The sequence below is a fragment of the Pithys albifrons genome, chromosome 6, assembly GCF_047495875.1.
Source record: "Pithys albifrons albifrons isolate INPA30051 chromosome 6, PitAlb_v1, whole genome shotgun sequence".
Taxonomy (NCBI): Eukaryota; Metazoa; Chordata; class Aves; order Passeriformes; family Thamnophilidae; genus Pithys; species Pithys albifrons.
This window is the reverse complement of record NC_092463.1, coordinates 38,397,138-38,413,322: the sequence shown is the minus strand read 5'-3', so window position 1 is coordinate 38,413,322 and position 16,185 is coordinate 38,397,138. Positions and strand designations below refer to the sequence as shown.

General features: G+C 38.9%; 1 protein-coding gene across 2 annotated transcripts in view; it reads right to left on the bottom strand.

Moving 5' to 3' along the window:
* Nucleotides 1–3,224: 3,224 nt before the first annotated feature.
* The window catches only part of EHD4 (EH domain containing 4), a 28,630-nt gene continuing 15,669 nt past the window's right edge, over nt 3,225–16,185 (bottom strand). Inside the window, exons 4-6 of one of the 2 annotated variants that reach the window (XM_071558365.1) lie at nt 14,298–14,710; nt 10,119–10,283; nt 3,225–7,744 (exon numbers count right to left, since the gene is read on the bottom strand). In XM_071558365.1, coding sequence (XP_071414466.1) covers nt 7,208–7,744; nt 10,119–10,283; nt 14,298–14,710 — 1,115 coding nt within the window. In that variant the 3' untranslated portion in view covers nt 3,225–7,207. The remainder of the gene's footprint in view (nt 7,745–10,118; nt 10,284–14,297; nt 14,711–16,185) is intronic. The other variant, XM_071558366.1, reaches the window with a different exon arrangement.

Genomic DNA, 16,185 nt, shown 5'->3' with positions numbered 1-16,185 from the left:
AGCCGATGTTCAGTCTCATCAAGGCAAGGTGGACACAGGTGAGATGAATCATCATCCCAGAAAATTTCCTAACCACATCTTCAGTTACACCTAATCTTAAACCTCATTGTGGCACAGAGAAACTGTATGTTGGATATTGAGAACACCAGAGAGGAGCAGACAATAATTATTGCAAGAAGCTGTTCACTCATTTGGGATACTGATGTAGAAGAAAAGTTGGGGAGTTAGTCAAAAGCAGCTTACGAGAAGCATGGCAACCTCCAATTCAGTATGCACAGATTCTTTGCTTTCACAGGCCTCACAGCTGAACTTTGTGCCAAAGTAGCCAAATATTTTTCTCAGATTTTTTCCTTGAAGGACTCGATCTCACTAGCCCCAGGCACCCCTTTCCCCAGCCCAGTACATACCTGCCTTGCCAGTAGCACTGTCACCAGCTGCCCTGGGGTGCCACCCACCCACAGGCATGGGGTCAGCAGTGGATGGAGCTCCAGCTTCTCTTAAATCTGAGCTCTGCCTGGGAGGATCTAAATCAGCATCCCGGAATGCTGGGTTGTTATAAACCTCAGCCTCCCCATGCTCTAGTCTAAACTAGAAGTTGCTTTTCTCTTTGAGTAGTTGGCTAGCAGTGACATGACATCAACAGGGAGCAGAATTCAAGCAGAACAGTCAAATTACATCATCCAAAGAAACTGGAGCCCCTCGTTGCATTTGAAAAAGAAGACAGCTTAAAGCAAAATCAGATGGATTTATTTTTCCTGGCATGAAGAAGTTCAGACATCTTTTTGAAACAGAAAATATATATTTGCTTGTTTAGTCATGACTTAAAGACATTTTCTCCTAGGAAATTATATGTTTATATTATCTTGAAATTTCCCTTCTGTTTCTGAACCTCAAATAGTTAACATAAGAGCTTCAAAGGCTTTGTGGGATGAACACATGGGACAAAGGACTTTCAGTCTCTTTCCATTTCATACAAACATAGATAAAAGTTTTCAAGTGACAGAATAGCCTTAATATTTTGAACATCAAAGTGAAAATGGGCCTTAGTAATCACTGTTGGCAATGCCAGATCTAACTAATGTATTTTTATCATTAGATTCAGATGCTTCAATTTCTTTTTCATTACTGCTAAGGAAGACCATTGCATGAGGGTGAAACTTCTTCTTCACAGCTGTATTTTGGGTATTTGCTTGTATATCATACTGATAAAGCATTTAGCCCTATTACTTGATGAAACAAAACTGTGAGTTTCACATATGGGTTGGCTCCCAGCACTCAGTTCCAGAACACTGCACTCTACCCACAGAGACAGCACACACCATGGTGTGCTCTCAGGTTTTGGTCCCCCACTGGCCTGAGCAGCAGATTACTGACGGCAATCACAGCTCTCTCTCAGACCAACCATTCCAGTGTCATTGTGAAGATGTCCAAGTCATGTGGAATGACTGAAGGTAGTCAGCAAAAGCATTGTATAAACAGTTATCACAAAAGGTGTGAATTTTAGCAGATTAGAGATAACACAGGCTAGTGCAAAATGAATTAAAAATTGCAATTACTCTCCATTATAGCCTAAAATAGCCAAGCCCTGAACTTACTGGTTATAGTTATTTCTCACTTTCAGACTAGACATAGAATTAATGCCTTTTGAGAAAAAAACACAGAATGATATGAAAAGGAAATCACTAAGCATGAGCAGCATGTTTCAGCAGTTCCTTGTTTAAAACACTTTAAAAAAGGTAGTAATAGAAATCTTACAGTCTATCTGAAATGCAGCATCTGGTGAGAGATACACACCACTCATGAGCTACTTTCACCACTATGAAATTGTGAGAGCTCCAGGCTGAATTGGAATATGTGTTGCTGAACTAGTAACACCTTGGAAAGAACGTGGACAAGCTCCAGCTCAGAAAAAAAGAATAGGTGGGAGAACAAGTTAGACCTGGCATTAGTGAGTTTACAGCATTTACTGGACCAGAAAGTAACTGTGAGTTAACAGCCTATCACCGGGTATAAATCTGTCTGTGGGAAAAGAGGATTCTACCTCAATACCATGTTTCCATCCTTATTTTCCCCTCAGAAGTCAGAAAAGCTGCATAGATACAGGACTTCTGAACACCTTTTGTGAAAAACAACCTCCTCCTCCTGACTGAGTTTTGATCACAACAGGTGTTTGCTGGGTTTGGCTATTTATTTCCAGCTCATTGCCAGGAGTCCTGAGGCGAAGGAAGGCACCCTTAGCAGATGCATTTGTTCATCAGTCTAAGCAGGGCAAAGCAGGTGAGCCCAAGGACCAAGCTTTCAAAAGTCCTCTGCACTCACAGTTAGTACATGCAGCATGGCAGAGCCTTGGATCAGAGAAATGCAGAGCAGTGTCTGCGCCAAAGCCCTTACAAATATACCAAACACAGAAGCAAATAAGGTTTGGAGAAACTAAGTGGCACAGTAGTACTCCTATTTTTCAAGGTTAGTACCTCCACTGAAGTTATAACACAAATATTTCACAGTTTAAGGGTGCCAAATATTGAAAGTAGCAATTACCACAGAACTTACAAACTGGTAGTTTGGACATTTGTCTACTTTTCCAGTAGTTCAAATATAAACTGTGGATTAGACAGAACATCTATGAAGTGTGCTGTAAATTTTTCAGTCTGAAATGTTCTCTATGTAGAAGTATGTACAACAACACTCCATTAAAAAAACCAAAACCAACCTCCAAACTCCATTAAAATCTCAACTTCTTCAAATTATTTCTGACTTTTTAAAGGAGCAATTCTAACAAGTCACTGGGATTCAACAGCTATATATCCCTCCAGGAACCCAAAACATGTCATTTGCATGTGACACGCTTGCTTTGATGAGACAAATGGCATTGCCACAATGATCTTAACGTGGCTTGCCAACACCGCCACATAGGAACTCTGCAGCGCCTGAAATTTAACAGCAATAGGAGCAATAATTAAACTGTAGCATCCTGAGGCTACAGTCTATCTTTGGCGATGACTCAAGTAAACTGCGTGTATAGGGATGAAAGAGAGAGGCAGGAGGAATTAATTTAAGCACAATATTACAACGCATGTTCTATTGGTATAGCTGATTATTCTTGTAGGTAGCATGGTGGAAGATGTCCTTCGATTTTTTTGGGTAAATAGCTACTACGTCTTTGAGCTTTAAGTAGCAGGATTACAAAACTCTAGTCGACAAAAGGCTATTTCCAGAAAGAAGTATACAAAAGAAAATCTCCAGTAGTTCAGTATTAGTTTATTAAACCAGAAATTTTTATCACTGCTTTCTAAAAACGATTACAAAGCATATTAAAATATATTACAGTATCTGCAAAGAATTTATTGTCTAATAAAAGTGCAATAATAATGAACTTACAACTTTGTTTGCCTAGCTGGACAAACTGAAGCACACTGCACATATCAAGCCTTTCCTCAAAAACTAGAGTGCCTTTGAAGTGAAACAGTATTTAACAAAAATACTAGAAAAGGTGAGCATGTGAAACAGAAAATGAAGTTCACGTTCATTCTTTCAGTGCTAAGTTACACATACCCATCAAACCATACACTTCAAACTCTGCTTGAGGTCCAGCAATTTAAAGAGCCATTAAAGTGAGTGCACATTGTGAAGGGAAGAAAGTGACAAAAAGAGAGCAAATTTCAAGCGCTGGTGGTGAACAGTGTTGAAAGCCAGGGACCGGATTCCTGCTGCTTTGAGATCAGGTTCCACACAAATCCACACCATCCTCCTCAGCTAACAACTAGGACCTCATCCTGACCTAAAAATCTTTGCAAATTCACCAATTTCAAGCTGTCACAGCTTTAAAAGTCTCCTGGTGTCCTGCACTGTGGTTATGAGTGGTAACCCCACATTTTCTGTTCCAATCTACAACAAAACTTCCTAATTTTTCTAGGAACAGAACTAGGGTGGACAATTATAACTGTGTTGTAGAATATTTGGAGAAGAGGTAAAAGCAGCAGTTTCTACTTTGGCTTACAGCAGTACACTGCATCAGTGGGCACTGATTTCACAGAATGACTTATTGACAATTTTGAATGACCATACAGAAAATGTAATTAAAATCCTAGGCATAAAATGGCCAACAAATCCAACATCTTCATCTCTCTTGCGTAAATATTAGTAACAAACTGAACACCAGAGATTACCTCATATTGCTGTTACCAATAACTACTTAGAGCACAATGTAATGAGAGAAGGCAATTCTGCTCACTTCTCATGCTTCTAACAGAATATTATCCAAACAGTTGTGTGTGGCTGGTTTAGCTAACTGAATGGCCTTGCAGAATCCAACCAGACAGACAGACAGCAAGGCAAATGGGATAGGCCCATGGGTTTGCGAGGAGGTAGTGAGAAAAGAGATTCCTTCCCCTGAGCAACAGCAACCTATTACATTAGTTTAGTTGTGCAAGAAACTGCTGTTTAAAGTTCACATGAAATGTACTTTATTCCTATCGGCTAACTACAATGCTAAATCACTGCATCATATAGTTAGAAATACATTCAGGTAGTTCTACATGCCAGCTGTGAAACACTTCTACTCCTCCAGCCAGCCAGAGAAAATCCACCTCTACTCCTATACATGCTTCATACATTTTCCTTCCAAATTCTACAGGCAAAGAAAGCAAAATATTACAACCTCATCTAGGCAAAGTATTCTAACTTATCAAAATGATGCACTTCAATTTGCATACTGTCATGGAGACTGAGGAAAAGGCTGTGTTCTCCATTTTACTACCAAAAAACCACTGAAACTATCCTGTTTTTCTCAATGAATGAGGATGTTTCTACTGGCATGGATCACATGGCTCCAATGTGTTTGGAGCATCACCCTTGGAAGCTACACACGGTGGGAACTCAAACATGGGTCCCCACCCCCGTAACCCCGTGCTGCTGCAAACCAAGACAGTTGCAAGATGAGCAACTTCCCAGATCCTCTCAGCTTTGCCTACACTACAGTACTACAATAGAGCTTGCACTCCTTCTCCTGGTAGCTTTCCTCATTAAGCTGGTCAACAGTGCTAAGCTGGTCAATAGCCTATGCAATTTTTACTAACTGCAGACACTATGCACAAATATGTATCCCTTACTACTTCTGTAGCCGTTTTGGTTTCTTTTTCTTAGAACCTGCAATGTCTATAGACTACTTTCTGTTCAATAAAAAATAAATTACTTAGAAAATAGTTACTCTGCAGATGTACAGTCACACAGGTAGACGCAAGGTCAAGTATCACAGCTCTGGAAAAGTGCACAGAGATGCACTAAGGTTAACTTGGCTCCTAATTTAGGTCTAACAGAAATAAAGTTGGTATGCTTAAATGATAGGAAACCCACCAAAGAATTAAAAAAGAAAAAATTAAGTCCTCAAGAACAATATAACTATGTCAGGACATCCTTGATATAGGCTCAGAAGCCTGGCAAGGTAAAGGTGTTCTGCCACTACTTAAAATACTTTCACTGTTTTCCAGTGGTAGAGCCTTGGCAAAGTTCATTTCACATCAGGACAGAACAGATTCAGAAAGATAAGAGGACTGGAAAAATCTGAAGTACTAAACAACTGACAACCTACAAATGCATGGTCACTTATCAATCTAAACACAGAAGTGTGACTAAAACCTTAGCTGGGAGATAACATTCAAACTTGCTTCCCTCCCACCCCTACTGCAAGGATGCTAAAACACATTTTGGCTTGCTCTGCCTCAGAAGGCACTACTGCTGCCACTTACTACTGAGACTCAATGAAAAAGTGCTCAAAACTACAGTACTTTTGATGTATAGAGTATTTCATACTACAAATGGAATACAAGGCAATTCCTGCTCACACATAGAGCAGAACTGACTGCCAAGTTTGATTTTAGAGAAGAACTGGCCCTCCCTGAAAGACTCAGGCTCACAGGGCCAAAAATTTGCTTTCTTTTAAGGTACTGATAAAAATCAGTTGTAAGCAGACAGTATGTTGAACTTTGATTGTGTTTTTTTATGAATGTTCATTAAGCATCCATTCCTTTCATGGATTGTTTTCAATAAAGGAGTAATATCTGGAGGCATCACTCCATCATTTACTACAGTCAATGTAATGATTCCTGTTAGCCTCCCCATCCTTCAAATCTGCCACCATAGGAATCAAATCTGTCTTTTGTGGTTGTCAGCTACATGCTGGCAAAAGAAAGCACTAAAAACTTTTCTTAAATGTATTATATATTAAAAAATAAAGACATAACTGTGTAACTACCAGTAAATAGAAATTAAATATCCCTGATAATTTCTCCAGACAATTTGATGTTTTGAAGAGGCTGACTTTCAATAACAAACCTTTTCTGAACAGAAAGTGAGGCTTGATTTCAATGCATACAGGGGTTTTTTTAGCTTTTAAAAAACATCCTGTTATCACTTTGAACCATTCAGGAACTTATTGTCTGCAGAGCAGCTAAACTGCAATCTCAAAGAAAATGTTAAATGCAATGAACGAAAGAGATTCAGTTCTACTGATAACAGTGAATTATACAGTGCTGTGTAAAAACTGAAGTTGTTGTTCTTCAGATAACAGAACAGACTGAAAGAATAATTTTAGTATTTTGCAGTTCTAGCAAGAATCAGTAATGTTTTAAAACAAGTATGTGCTCAGAATGAGAGACAAGACTCTCCCCATCGCTTTTCTTTCTGTAGCCCCTATTACATAATAAAAAGAGCAAAAATAAAATTTCTATTTATATCAGCCTTTTTTTAGACTATAGAGAAGATGACATCCACAACTGATGCCTGAAGTACATTTTTAGCATATAAATGTTCCTTGAATAGGCAGGTGAATTTAACATTTTCAGCTTCCTTGCGCTATTTAGAATAATCTGGAGAAACTTATGGTTGATAAGTATTTAGGCTTGGTGAAGGTCAGCATTTTTATACATGTTTTTTTCTGCTTTATGGTTGTAAAAGCAGCAAGACATGGGCACAGGATCCCAAAACCACTTTTACTGTATTATAGAGCTATATAAGGCACTTGTGATAAGCATGTCTGAGAGAAGGTCAGCAGGGACAGCCACACAAATGTTTCCCTGCTACCATGCTTCTAATTTCAGTAGCTTGCGTGAAATGTGCTGTGAGGTTCAAGGAACTAAGTCTGATTTCAAATTTTGGTGGTTTTAACATATTTGTTGAGAGATTTTCAAAGTTCTCATTCTTCTTGTGTTGTTCATTCTGCTGTCTGGAAAGGTTTCCTGTGAGATGGTGGCACCAGGTGTGAAGGTAGCATGCCAGGCAGTTCATATCCATCCAGTTTAATCTTGATAAGATGTTTTGCTAGTGCAAACTCTTCATCATCCAACATCCCATCACCATCACAGTCTGCAAGTTTCCAGATCTTCCCCAAGACACTATTGGGTAGTTTGGAAGTCACCATCTCCTTCTTTGCACTAATCCCAGATATTTTGCCATTGATTGGTGACAGAGTGTAGAAAATCTCATCATAAGCAGGCTTATCTTTGGCAACAACCCATTCATCTTCATCAGCTCCTTCCTTAGCACCTTCTCCATATCCGTGGCCAAAAGGTCCTGCCATGGTGCCATCAAATGCTCCACCGTGTACCATCTCTGTTGGCATATTGCTCTCCTCCTGCCTGATTAGGTTCATCAGGGAGGCAATTTTGTTGGCCAGCATGTTATCCACAGTTTCAATTAGCTTTGGTTTCAAAGAATGAAATTTAGTGAAGTCACAATTCTCCAACAGCTCCTGTGAATGACAGGTTTCAGTAACAGCAGTTAGAAACATTTCCAATACATTGAAAAGTTTAAAGAATGGGGTTCAAATTAAAGAAATCTGTTATCTTTTGAAGTGTTTTCATAACTGGAACTTCTCTTGAAGGAGAAACAAAACTGATCCATACATACCATACATCTAATATACTGATCAAATACACTAAAAAAGTTTGGAAAGTGTATGAGTTTGTCTATTAAATTACATTTACAACACAATTTTCAAAATGACAATGCATAAACCCACAGCAGTTGATGAATGTTATCCAGGAACTTTCCACTTGATGATTTTATTCCAGACATCAAAGAAAGCATGCAAGTAAGTCCTCAGACCTGTTAGTACTTATACAAGCATTTAAAGTTAAAAATAAAATCAAAAGTTTGTAGGACTCATCTGATTGTATAGATTAAAATTCTTGTTTGTGGTTAAGTCAGGAAGAAGTGTCCTTTACCAATAAGGAAAAGCTGAGCTAGGCTAACAGCAGCAGTGTTTTTATGGTATTGCTGTCAGAACTCATGAAATCACATAGTCCCTGCAGAGTTTGGGGAGTTTTCATCTTTTACATAAACTCCTACTAACCACAGTGAGATGTTTAACTGGGTGATATGTACTACTCCAACACAAGCCCCAGCATGTTTTACACCAGAGCATTGGAAGATTAAAAATGGTTTACCCAATTATTATACTATTTCTACATGCAAAATGCTTGCCAGGAAGAGGAAGTTACAGTGGAAACTGTTAAAAAAGCCAAACATCAGCACCACCACCCACACACCCCATCCCTTAAAATGGTGTTACAGTGCTCTAACAAATCACATCTATCATCTCAGGGAGCTGCTCCCATATATATCAAAATGATAATGACATGAACCCAAGAAACCTGAAGAACAGGCTGGAAACCGTCACCCAACAACTATCACTCTGTTCAGGTGACATTTAAACACAATCACCTGATTTAAATTGATCAGTATAAATATATGTTGTGCAATAAATCTTAGGAAGCAAAGGTCAAACTTGCTATCTCTTTTGGCACAATTTTGCTCATCATTACAGAAGAGACTGATCTCTCATGTATATCTGCTGCCATCTGCTGCTTAAGGAACACAAACTAAGTTTGCAAGAGTTTTGTTCAAACTTTATTTTAATATACTTAATCTTTCTCTGATTTTGCATCACAAAGAAAAGTAGCAAGGAAAGAAAGTCACCTTTACCAACAGACTCTCAAGAAACCCTTCCAACAACCCTGCCTGTGAAAACCTAGCTAAAATACATCTTGTCCTTCATCTATAATTTACTATCTAGTGCCAACAGTTGAATCCCAGTTTAAAAAGTTTAGTTCATGAAAGAAACTTGTGCATTCCTACAGATAAGTTAATCATTCTCGATGATTAGCTGTGCAAATGTACTACATACACTGTCAGAATGATATGCAGCATCACTCTGGGAAACATCCCTCAACACACTCATGACTAGTCCATGGTCAGACCAAACTGCAGGCTCCTGATGTCTTGTTCATCTGTTTCCAAGCTGAATTATCTTCCAATTCAAAAGCCATTCAAGAAGCCTATGATCTGTGATCCAAAAACTACAAACTGAGGCTTCAGAAATAAATTGGAAAGCAGTGTTAACACAACATTAGCTGTTCTTCCCTAGGATACGCTCTAAACAACTCATGTCAAATCATAGGACAGAAAGTTAGTTGTAAGCCTGCAGAAAGCTCAAAAGAGGAAAAGATATTTAAAAATTCACAGTGAGTATAAACTGAGAACTTCTCTCTCCTTCATAGAAGCCAAGCTTAACAGGACAGGAAAAAAGTGAAATACCATTTTCAGAAGCTGTAGGTTTTACATTGGACTTTCCAGGTAACACATTGCCTTTATTACTCACTAGCAAACAGTATCAGTAAGAGCAGGAACAGAGTAGGGGGGAAATGAACTTGTTACTAAGGATATCTTCACCCACACAAATATGTGATAGGATTACAAAAATTATATAAATAACCACATTTAGGGTGCAAAATAAGAACCAGCTTAACCTGTGTTTATTTGCACAAAACCTTTAGTACTATCTGCCATAAGGGACCAAATGCTAACAGGAGGTCAGATACAGGGATACAGCAGCTGTCATAAGGTATCAGTGAATGCACACTAAGCAAATTATTGATTTTTTTTGTTGTTCTGCACTGCTTCCAAGTCACTCTAACCCCGTAACAGACACATGACTCACTTCAACTGCTCTATTGCTGAAGACCCTATGTAACACTAAGATACTCTGCCCTACCTTTATCCAATTTGGCAATCCTATTAGAAAGTTAGTATTATTTCAGTGGAACTGTACTTTATCATCTTACCTGCATTTTCTTGACTTCAGGGAAGTCACCTGCTGAGATATGGTATTCCCTTTGCAGCTGGATGTAGATTTCTGGCAATCTGTTGATCAGTTCCTTCTTCTTGTTCTCTTTTCCAAATACAGAGGGCATCTCTTTTTTCAGATAGCTTATGATGTAAGCATGGACCTAAGAAGAAGCAAAACTGAAATCAAGACTAATGTTTACCTACACTTCACATCAGTGTTCTTCACCCAGGTAACAAAGAGAAACAGAAATATGTTTTGTTTCCCTAAGTCAGCTAAAGAAGAAGACATTATCAAGTATTGTTTCTGGAACTTTTGGTTTACATAAACAGTTATTTATCAACTAGCTTTCAGCGTTCCTTTGAGAGGCAAAGAGAAAGGAAACTCACTTAAAAGAAACACAGATGCACACATGCAGTTTTAAGAAGCATGGTACAATATTCTGTGAGTACCAACAGAGAGGGAGAAAAAGCAAGGCCCCAAAACCCATATCCTGACACTACATGTGGAACTCCAGCCATATTGGTCCATCTGTCTCAATGGTAGAGATTTGTAATTCATTTGTTTCACCAATTATTGTGGGAATCAATGGGATAATTCCCAAAGTAAGCCAAGTATGTTAAGTGGCAGGGCTGTCTATCTGAAGTGACATTGCATTCCTACCCTATTTACTCAACAGGAAAGTGAGTTCCTCTAGTGTGCATATATATAGTGTGTGGATAGATAGATAGATAGATAGATAGATAGATAGATAGATAGATAGATAGATAGATAGACAGACAGACACAGACAGATAGATAGATAGATAATGTGTATGTGGCCACCTATGCAGATGACAGAGGAGCAGTCAGTATGCAATGGCTGCCTTGTAATGCCTTTGGGAGAAGAGCAGAGCCTTTCCAGCATATAAGGAAAGACATTAATTTAGGATAACAAGTCTTTAAATACATTGATACTTGCAGAGCTCTTAGAGATTCCCATCTGCCATGAGTGGGACAATCCAACATTGCTATCCAGATATCCATCTTTCCCATGCACCCTCCTGCCTTTATCCTGAACCATTCACCTCTTCTTTCCCACTCTCTCATGACCTTTCACCACTAAAAGGATCTGCTTGGCCACAGTGAGTAATCAGGTCCAGAACAGAAAAGTGGTTGCAACTCTTAAGTGAGGTGAGTTCACTTATCCAGCTTGTTGTGCGGACATTGGTACTCATTTTGCACATAAGAGGGGAGGCACAAGGGCAGCCTTCTTTTAGAAGCAAAGCACGACTATCACAACTTGATGTTGTCGAACTGGTTTCCTAAGCTCTGACCTGACCAGGACCACTGAAGACAAATGACCTCCACAACAGGATGCCTTTACAGAACTCATGTTCTTTTTCAGTTAAAAAGGATGCAGCTGTCCATGAAAAAGAAGTTACTTACAATTTTCACACACAGAGAAGAAAACTGTTAAAAAGAAAGAATATCTGTTGAACTTCTGAGCAATACAAAGCTGACATTTTGAAGACTGGGGAAAGACAACCACCCACTAAAAAGCAGTAAAACAAATGATTGCTTAGATATAAGTATAATACTTAATACCTACCAAACCACGACAAAATGCGTATTGTAGTATTCTATACAAACCTTACAAACACTGCACACATTGCACATGGCAATTGTGCTACCATTCATTTCCTTACTTATTTAGGATGAAACTGTGAAATAAAAATCTTTGTTTTTAAATAAAAATTATGTAAGCACTTTTTATTTGCACATCTTAAGCTCACAGCTTTCATACATACAACATTACTTTCTTATATCTAAAAAGAATACATGCATTTTAATTGCAAATAAATTTACACTTCTACAGAGGAGAAAAAAAAAATCCCAACACAAGCATAAACCCATGACATTTTCCGACAGGATAGATATAAGTATTTCTCCAGAATGACAGAATGGATTCAATAAGGATATTTCTAAGAGAGTTTAAAAATAATTGTAAGTAATTTTGTGGACCTTATGTCTAAAATAATACTTCTATCAAAAGCAGAAAAGTATGTTTATAATTCACAAGCCCTAACAATTTCACATGTGTATGTTAAGTGGCCTAAGGTCTGCCAGTATTCACATGTGTTTCTTGTAGATAAGAAGAGTTCCCATCTTCAAAATGGAATAGTGAGTCACAAGACTTAAAAAAAAAAAGCCTAACGCCCAAATTTGACAGCACATTAAGAGTTTGTTTTTGTTTCTGGTTATTGAACAAGTTTTAGAAGAGATTAACAACAGGGTACCACAGAAATAGGGCAAAAGACCCCCTATATGAAAAAAGCTTTCTAAGTGTCTACTTTGGGTTCAGTTTGGAAGATAGAAAGACGGCACTGGAAGGATTACATTGATGCTTTCCTGTACATAAACAACAGTTTATTCTCCTTCTGCAGATGTCTAATTAACATATCGCCATGAGCACTGTATTTTGTATTTACCTTTAGCCGTTTTTATCTTATGTTTCATAAAAACACCTAAAAATTATTCAATTAATGCTCTTTTAATGCCAAAATGACTGCAACAAATGAAAGCAAAAAGCTCCCAACAACAGCCACAAAACAGTCTGAGTTTAGAGCAAGTTTTAAGACATCATGGTGATTTTAAATTACATTTTCAAAGAAACAGCTTCCTTTGGGTGGCCTAAAGCTTAGGCCACAAAAAGGAAAAAAAAGTAAAGTATGTTATCATATTCAGAAAGTTAAGTAAGCCATGACAGTGAATGGCACATATCCCCAAACAATTACTGATATATCAGTGTAATTGAAATCCCTCTTTATGTTTGCTTTGAAGTGCACATTGAAATCTATTAATTTTACTGCCTTATCTGACATTCTGTTTGAAATTAGAATTCCTACCAAAAGCTTTCTCCCTAAGTATTTCTGGTTAGTTTTTCTTTGTTTCCACTTTTCCAAATGACAAACTATAATTATTGAATCATCAATTTTCCTTCTGTTTTTGAGCTTTTCAAAACAACAAACAGCTCGGTAATGCTTTTAACTATTATCCTAACATCACCTACAGTTCTACAAAAACTCACTGCAGAAACAGAGCAACAGGCAGAGAAATATTTCAGGCTGCAACCAAAGCTCATTCTAAGTCAGGCTATGAGAAGAAAAGACAAATGAAGCTAATGTTGCTAAGGAGGGAGTCTGAAGGTTAGTGTAAAATACAACCAGAAGGTTTTACATATAGATAATTAAAACCTGGTGTTAATTCAGAAAATTTAAGTGACATCCAGTCATGTATCAAAGATAACTAGAGACCTACCAAAAAAATTAAACAGGTTGTCAACAGTCAGCTGTAGACAGTCAGAGTTGTCGCACACAGCCTGCCCACGCACACTAGTTAGGGACTGCAAGTTGCAGACAGTGCATGCACTCCCCCAGAGCTGAAGCCAAGGGGAAAGGTGCCATGGGCTGCCTGCACTGAGTATGTAACTCATGCCCCTGGATAGTGAGAGATTGATTTTTCTGGATATAGTGACACAAAGTCTGCATCACGTGATGTATCTGTGAGTAGGAACGAAGATATGATCTGAAAGGCTCAAAAGTTTCAATCTAATAATGCAGTGGCAAATCTCCATCAGTATCTGTGCTTCACCAAAAGTGAGATTTTTAATCAGTCTTTTATTCCAGGATATAACATAAATGGATTTTGTCTAATTTTTTTTCTACAGCAGTTGACTGACATTAAGTATGCATTAAAGCATGAATATACAAAAAAACATTTAGCTTGTTGAATTGTGAATAGGGTTTTTTTGTGCTTTTTTATCACGTTCTCTCCCCTTTTTCTTTAGTGTTCTTTGTCAAAAAATGAAGTCGTGTATCTCCAGAAAGCAACATTAACTTGCTGCACAGTGTAAAAAAAAAAAAATCACTTCCTTACCAAGCAAGCAATAGTTTTAACGACCTAAAAAGCATCAAATTCCTTCCCCAAAGTTAGGGAGGCATCCCAGTACAAGTCTGTATTTCCTCCTACTTTTTCCTATATTTTGACTGGCTACCTCTTCCTTGAAAAAGTGGTAATTTGATTCATTTGCTAAAAACACTCAGTTATTAGAGAAAGATGGGGAAAGGTGAGAAAGGACACAAAGTAGCAGTAGAAACTGTCCATTCAATTAATTTAGTTTTCTTATCTTTTCTTACCTTTGCAAGTCTTGCCCTTTTAATGAGATCATTGAGTTTCCTCACAGCAGCCTTCTGTGGGAGACTCTGGATATCCTTGAAAAGATCCTGTGCCTCGGCTTCAAAGAGTCTTCGATTCTCTGTGTTTCGCAGAGGGTGGGCCCAGAAGGAGCCAATGTAGACCCGCAGGACCTCTGGTGTGTCTATCACCTTTCCCAAGGACCACATGAGTGCACCGTAGACCCTCATCAGCTGCTGCGTGTCCACTTGGTCAGCCTTATTCAGCACCACTCGAATCTTGTCATCCTGGCCCCGGAATGACTTAATAGCCTCTGAAAACTCATCAGATATATCCAGCTTATGGGCATCAAAGAGGAGGATGATGCGGTCAACCCTCTCAGCAAACCACTGGAGGACTTGGCAGAAATCGTAGCCTAAAGGAAGAACACACTATTATAGTTCTACCATTCAGAAAAATGAGTTTTAGAGAAGGTAGGGCTGGGGATAGAACAAGGGGATCACAGCCTCGCCCTGGGGGAAAAAGAGCAGATGGGCCACTCAGAGGACAGTACCTGCAGACAATGAAGTCAGGACAACTGTATCCTGCATTTTCTTAGACCAGTCTTACTATTACCAGCTTTTGTTTTTATCACTGCTCTGCTTTCGACCTTACCACCCATCTCTTACGCCACTGTCTGTTGTGGTGCTGTGAGTTATTGTCTCATACCCACATTTGCCTTTTCCCAGGAGATCTGTCTCCAGCAGAACACTCAAGCTAAACAGGACTATGCATCTCTTATCATAATCTCTCTTCATCACTGCTATTGTTGGCTACTAAGTAGCACTGGTTATCAGAACTACTGAGGGAAATGGTGCAGGTGCAGCACTCTAATGCAAGGTAGCAACCAGAAATATTTGGATTTTAAAACCACTTCCAAACTAACCTCTCCTTGCATTGCAACACTAACTGCTATTTCTGCCACGGCAGACTCAAAATTACAATTTACATGTAATGTGACTGCATTACTAATAGCTTTGAGGACATGACAGGTCACAGAACCTGAGCAGTGGCCTTTTTGATCAGCTGAAACAAACTTTATCATGTTCTGAAGAAAAGCCTATTCATAGCACCTGTCTAAATGCTTTTATAAGTACAGCTGGTACCTAATCCACACAACAAACAGTATTCAGGAACGCCTTATTCAAAAGTGACACATCTAATCCGCAGAGTCACCACTGGTGATGCAGCATGGGGCTTAGCGTGGATGTGACTCATCTGTGATTAAGGAGCAGCAAAGTATGAGCTGGGAGCTGATATTCCACTCCTCCTCTTCCTCTCAGAAACAAATCATACCCAAAAGAGGGAGCAGTCAAAATTCAAAGACTGGTGTAAAGTAATCCAAACATTATCAGTTTTGCTGCCAGCAGTGTATATCGAAATGCCAACAAAGCAGAGAAAGCTCAGTTACCAGGATGTCTTTGCTTATTTCTCAGCTGTGCAAGACAAACCTTTAAACTTCCAATCCCTCAGCAAAGAAAATCCAATTAGACTGCTCATACATGATCCAAACACTTCAGGTGAACGCTGCAATGAGGAGTCTGCAGGCTCAGAGGACAGCACCGACTTACTAGATCAGTCAGGTGTGGGCAGAGTGTGGGAGCAATCTCACCTGCCAGTGCTGCCTTAGCACCCCACAACCAAAGCTACAACACACAGCTTGGCCACAAACAAGCACACCTTTCTCCCTTGCCCAGTCTGCTGTTCTAATGCCACAGACAAGCATCAAAACTTCCCAGTCTTTCAAAGAGAGATCAGTTACACATTTGGAGTGTAAGTTTCCAGTTATATTAGTGAAAGCCTGTCCTAATCCAGCCCTCCTGGATAACACACTTACTGCACTCTTGTTGG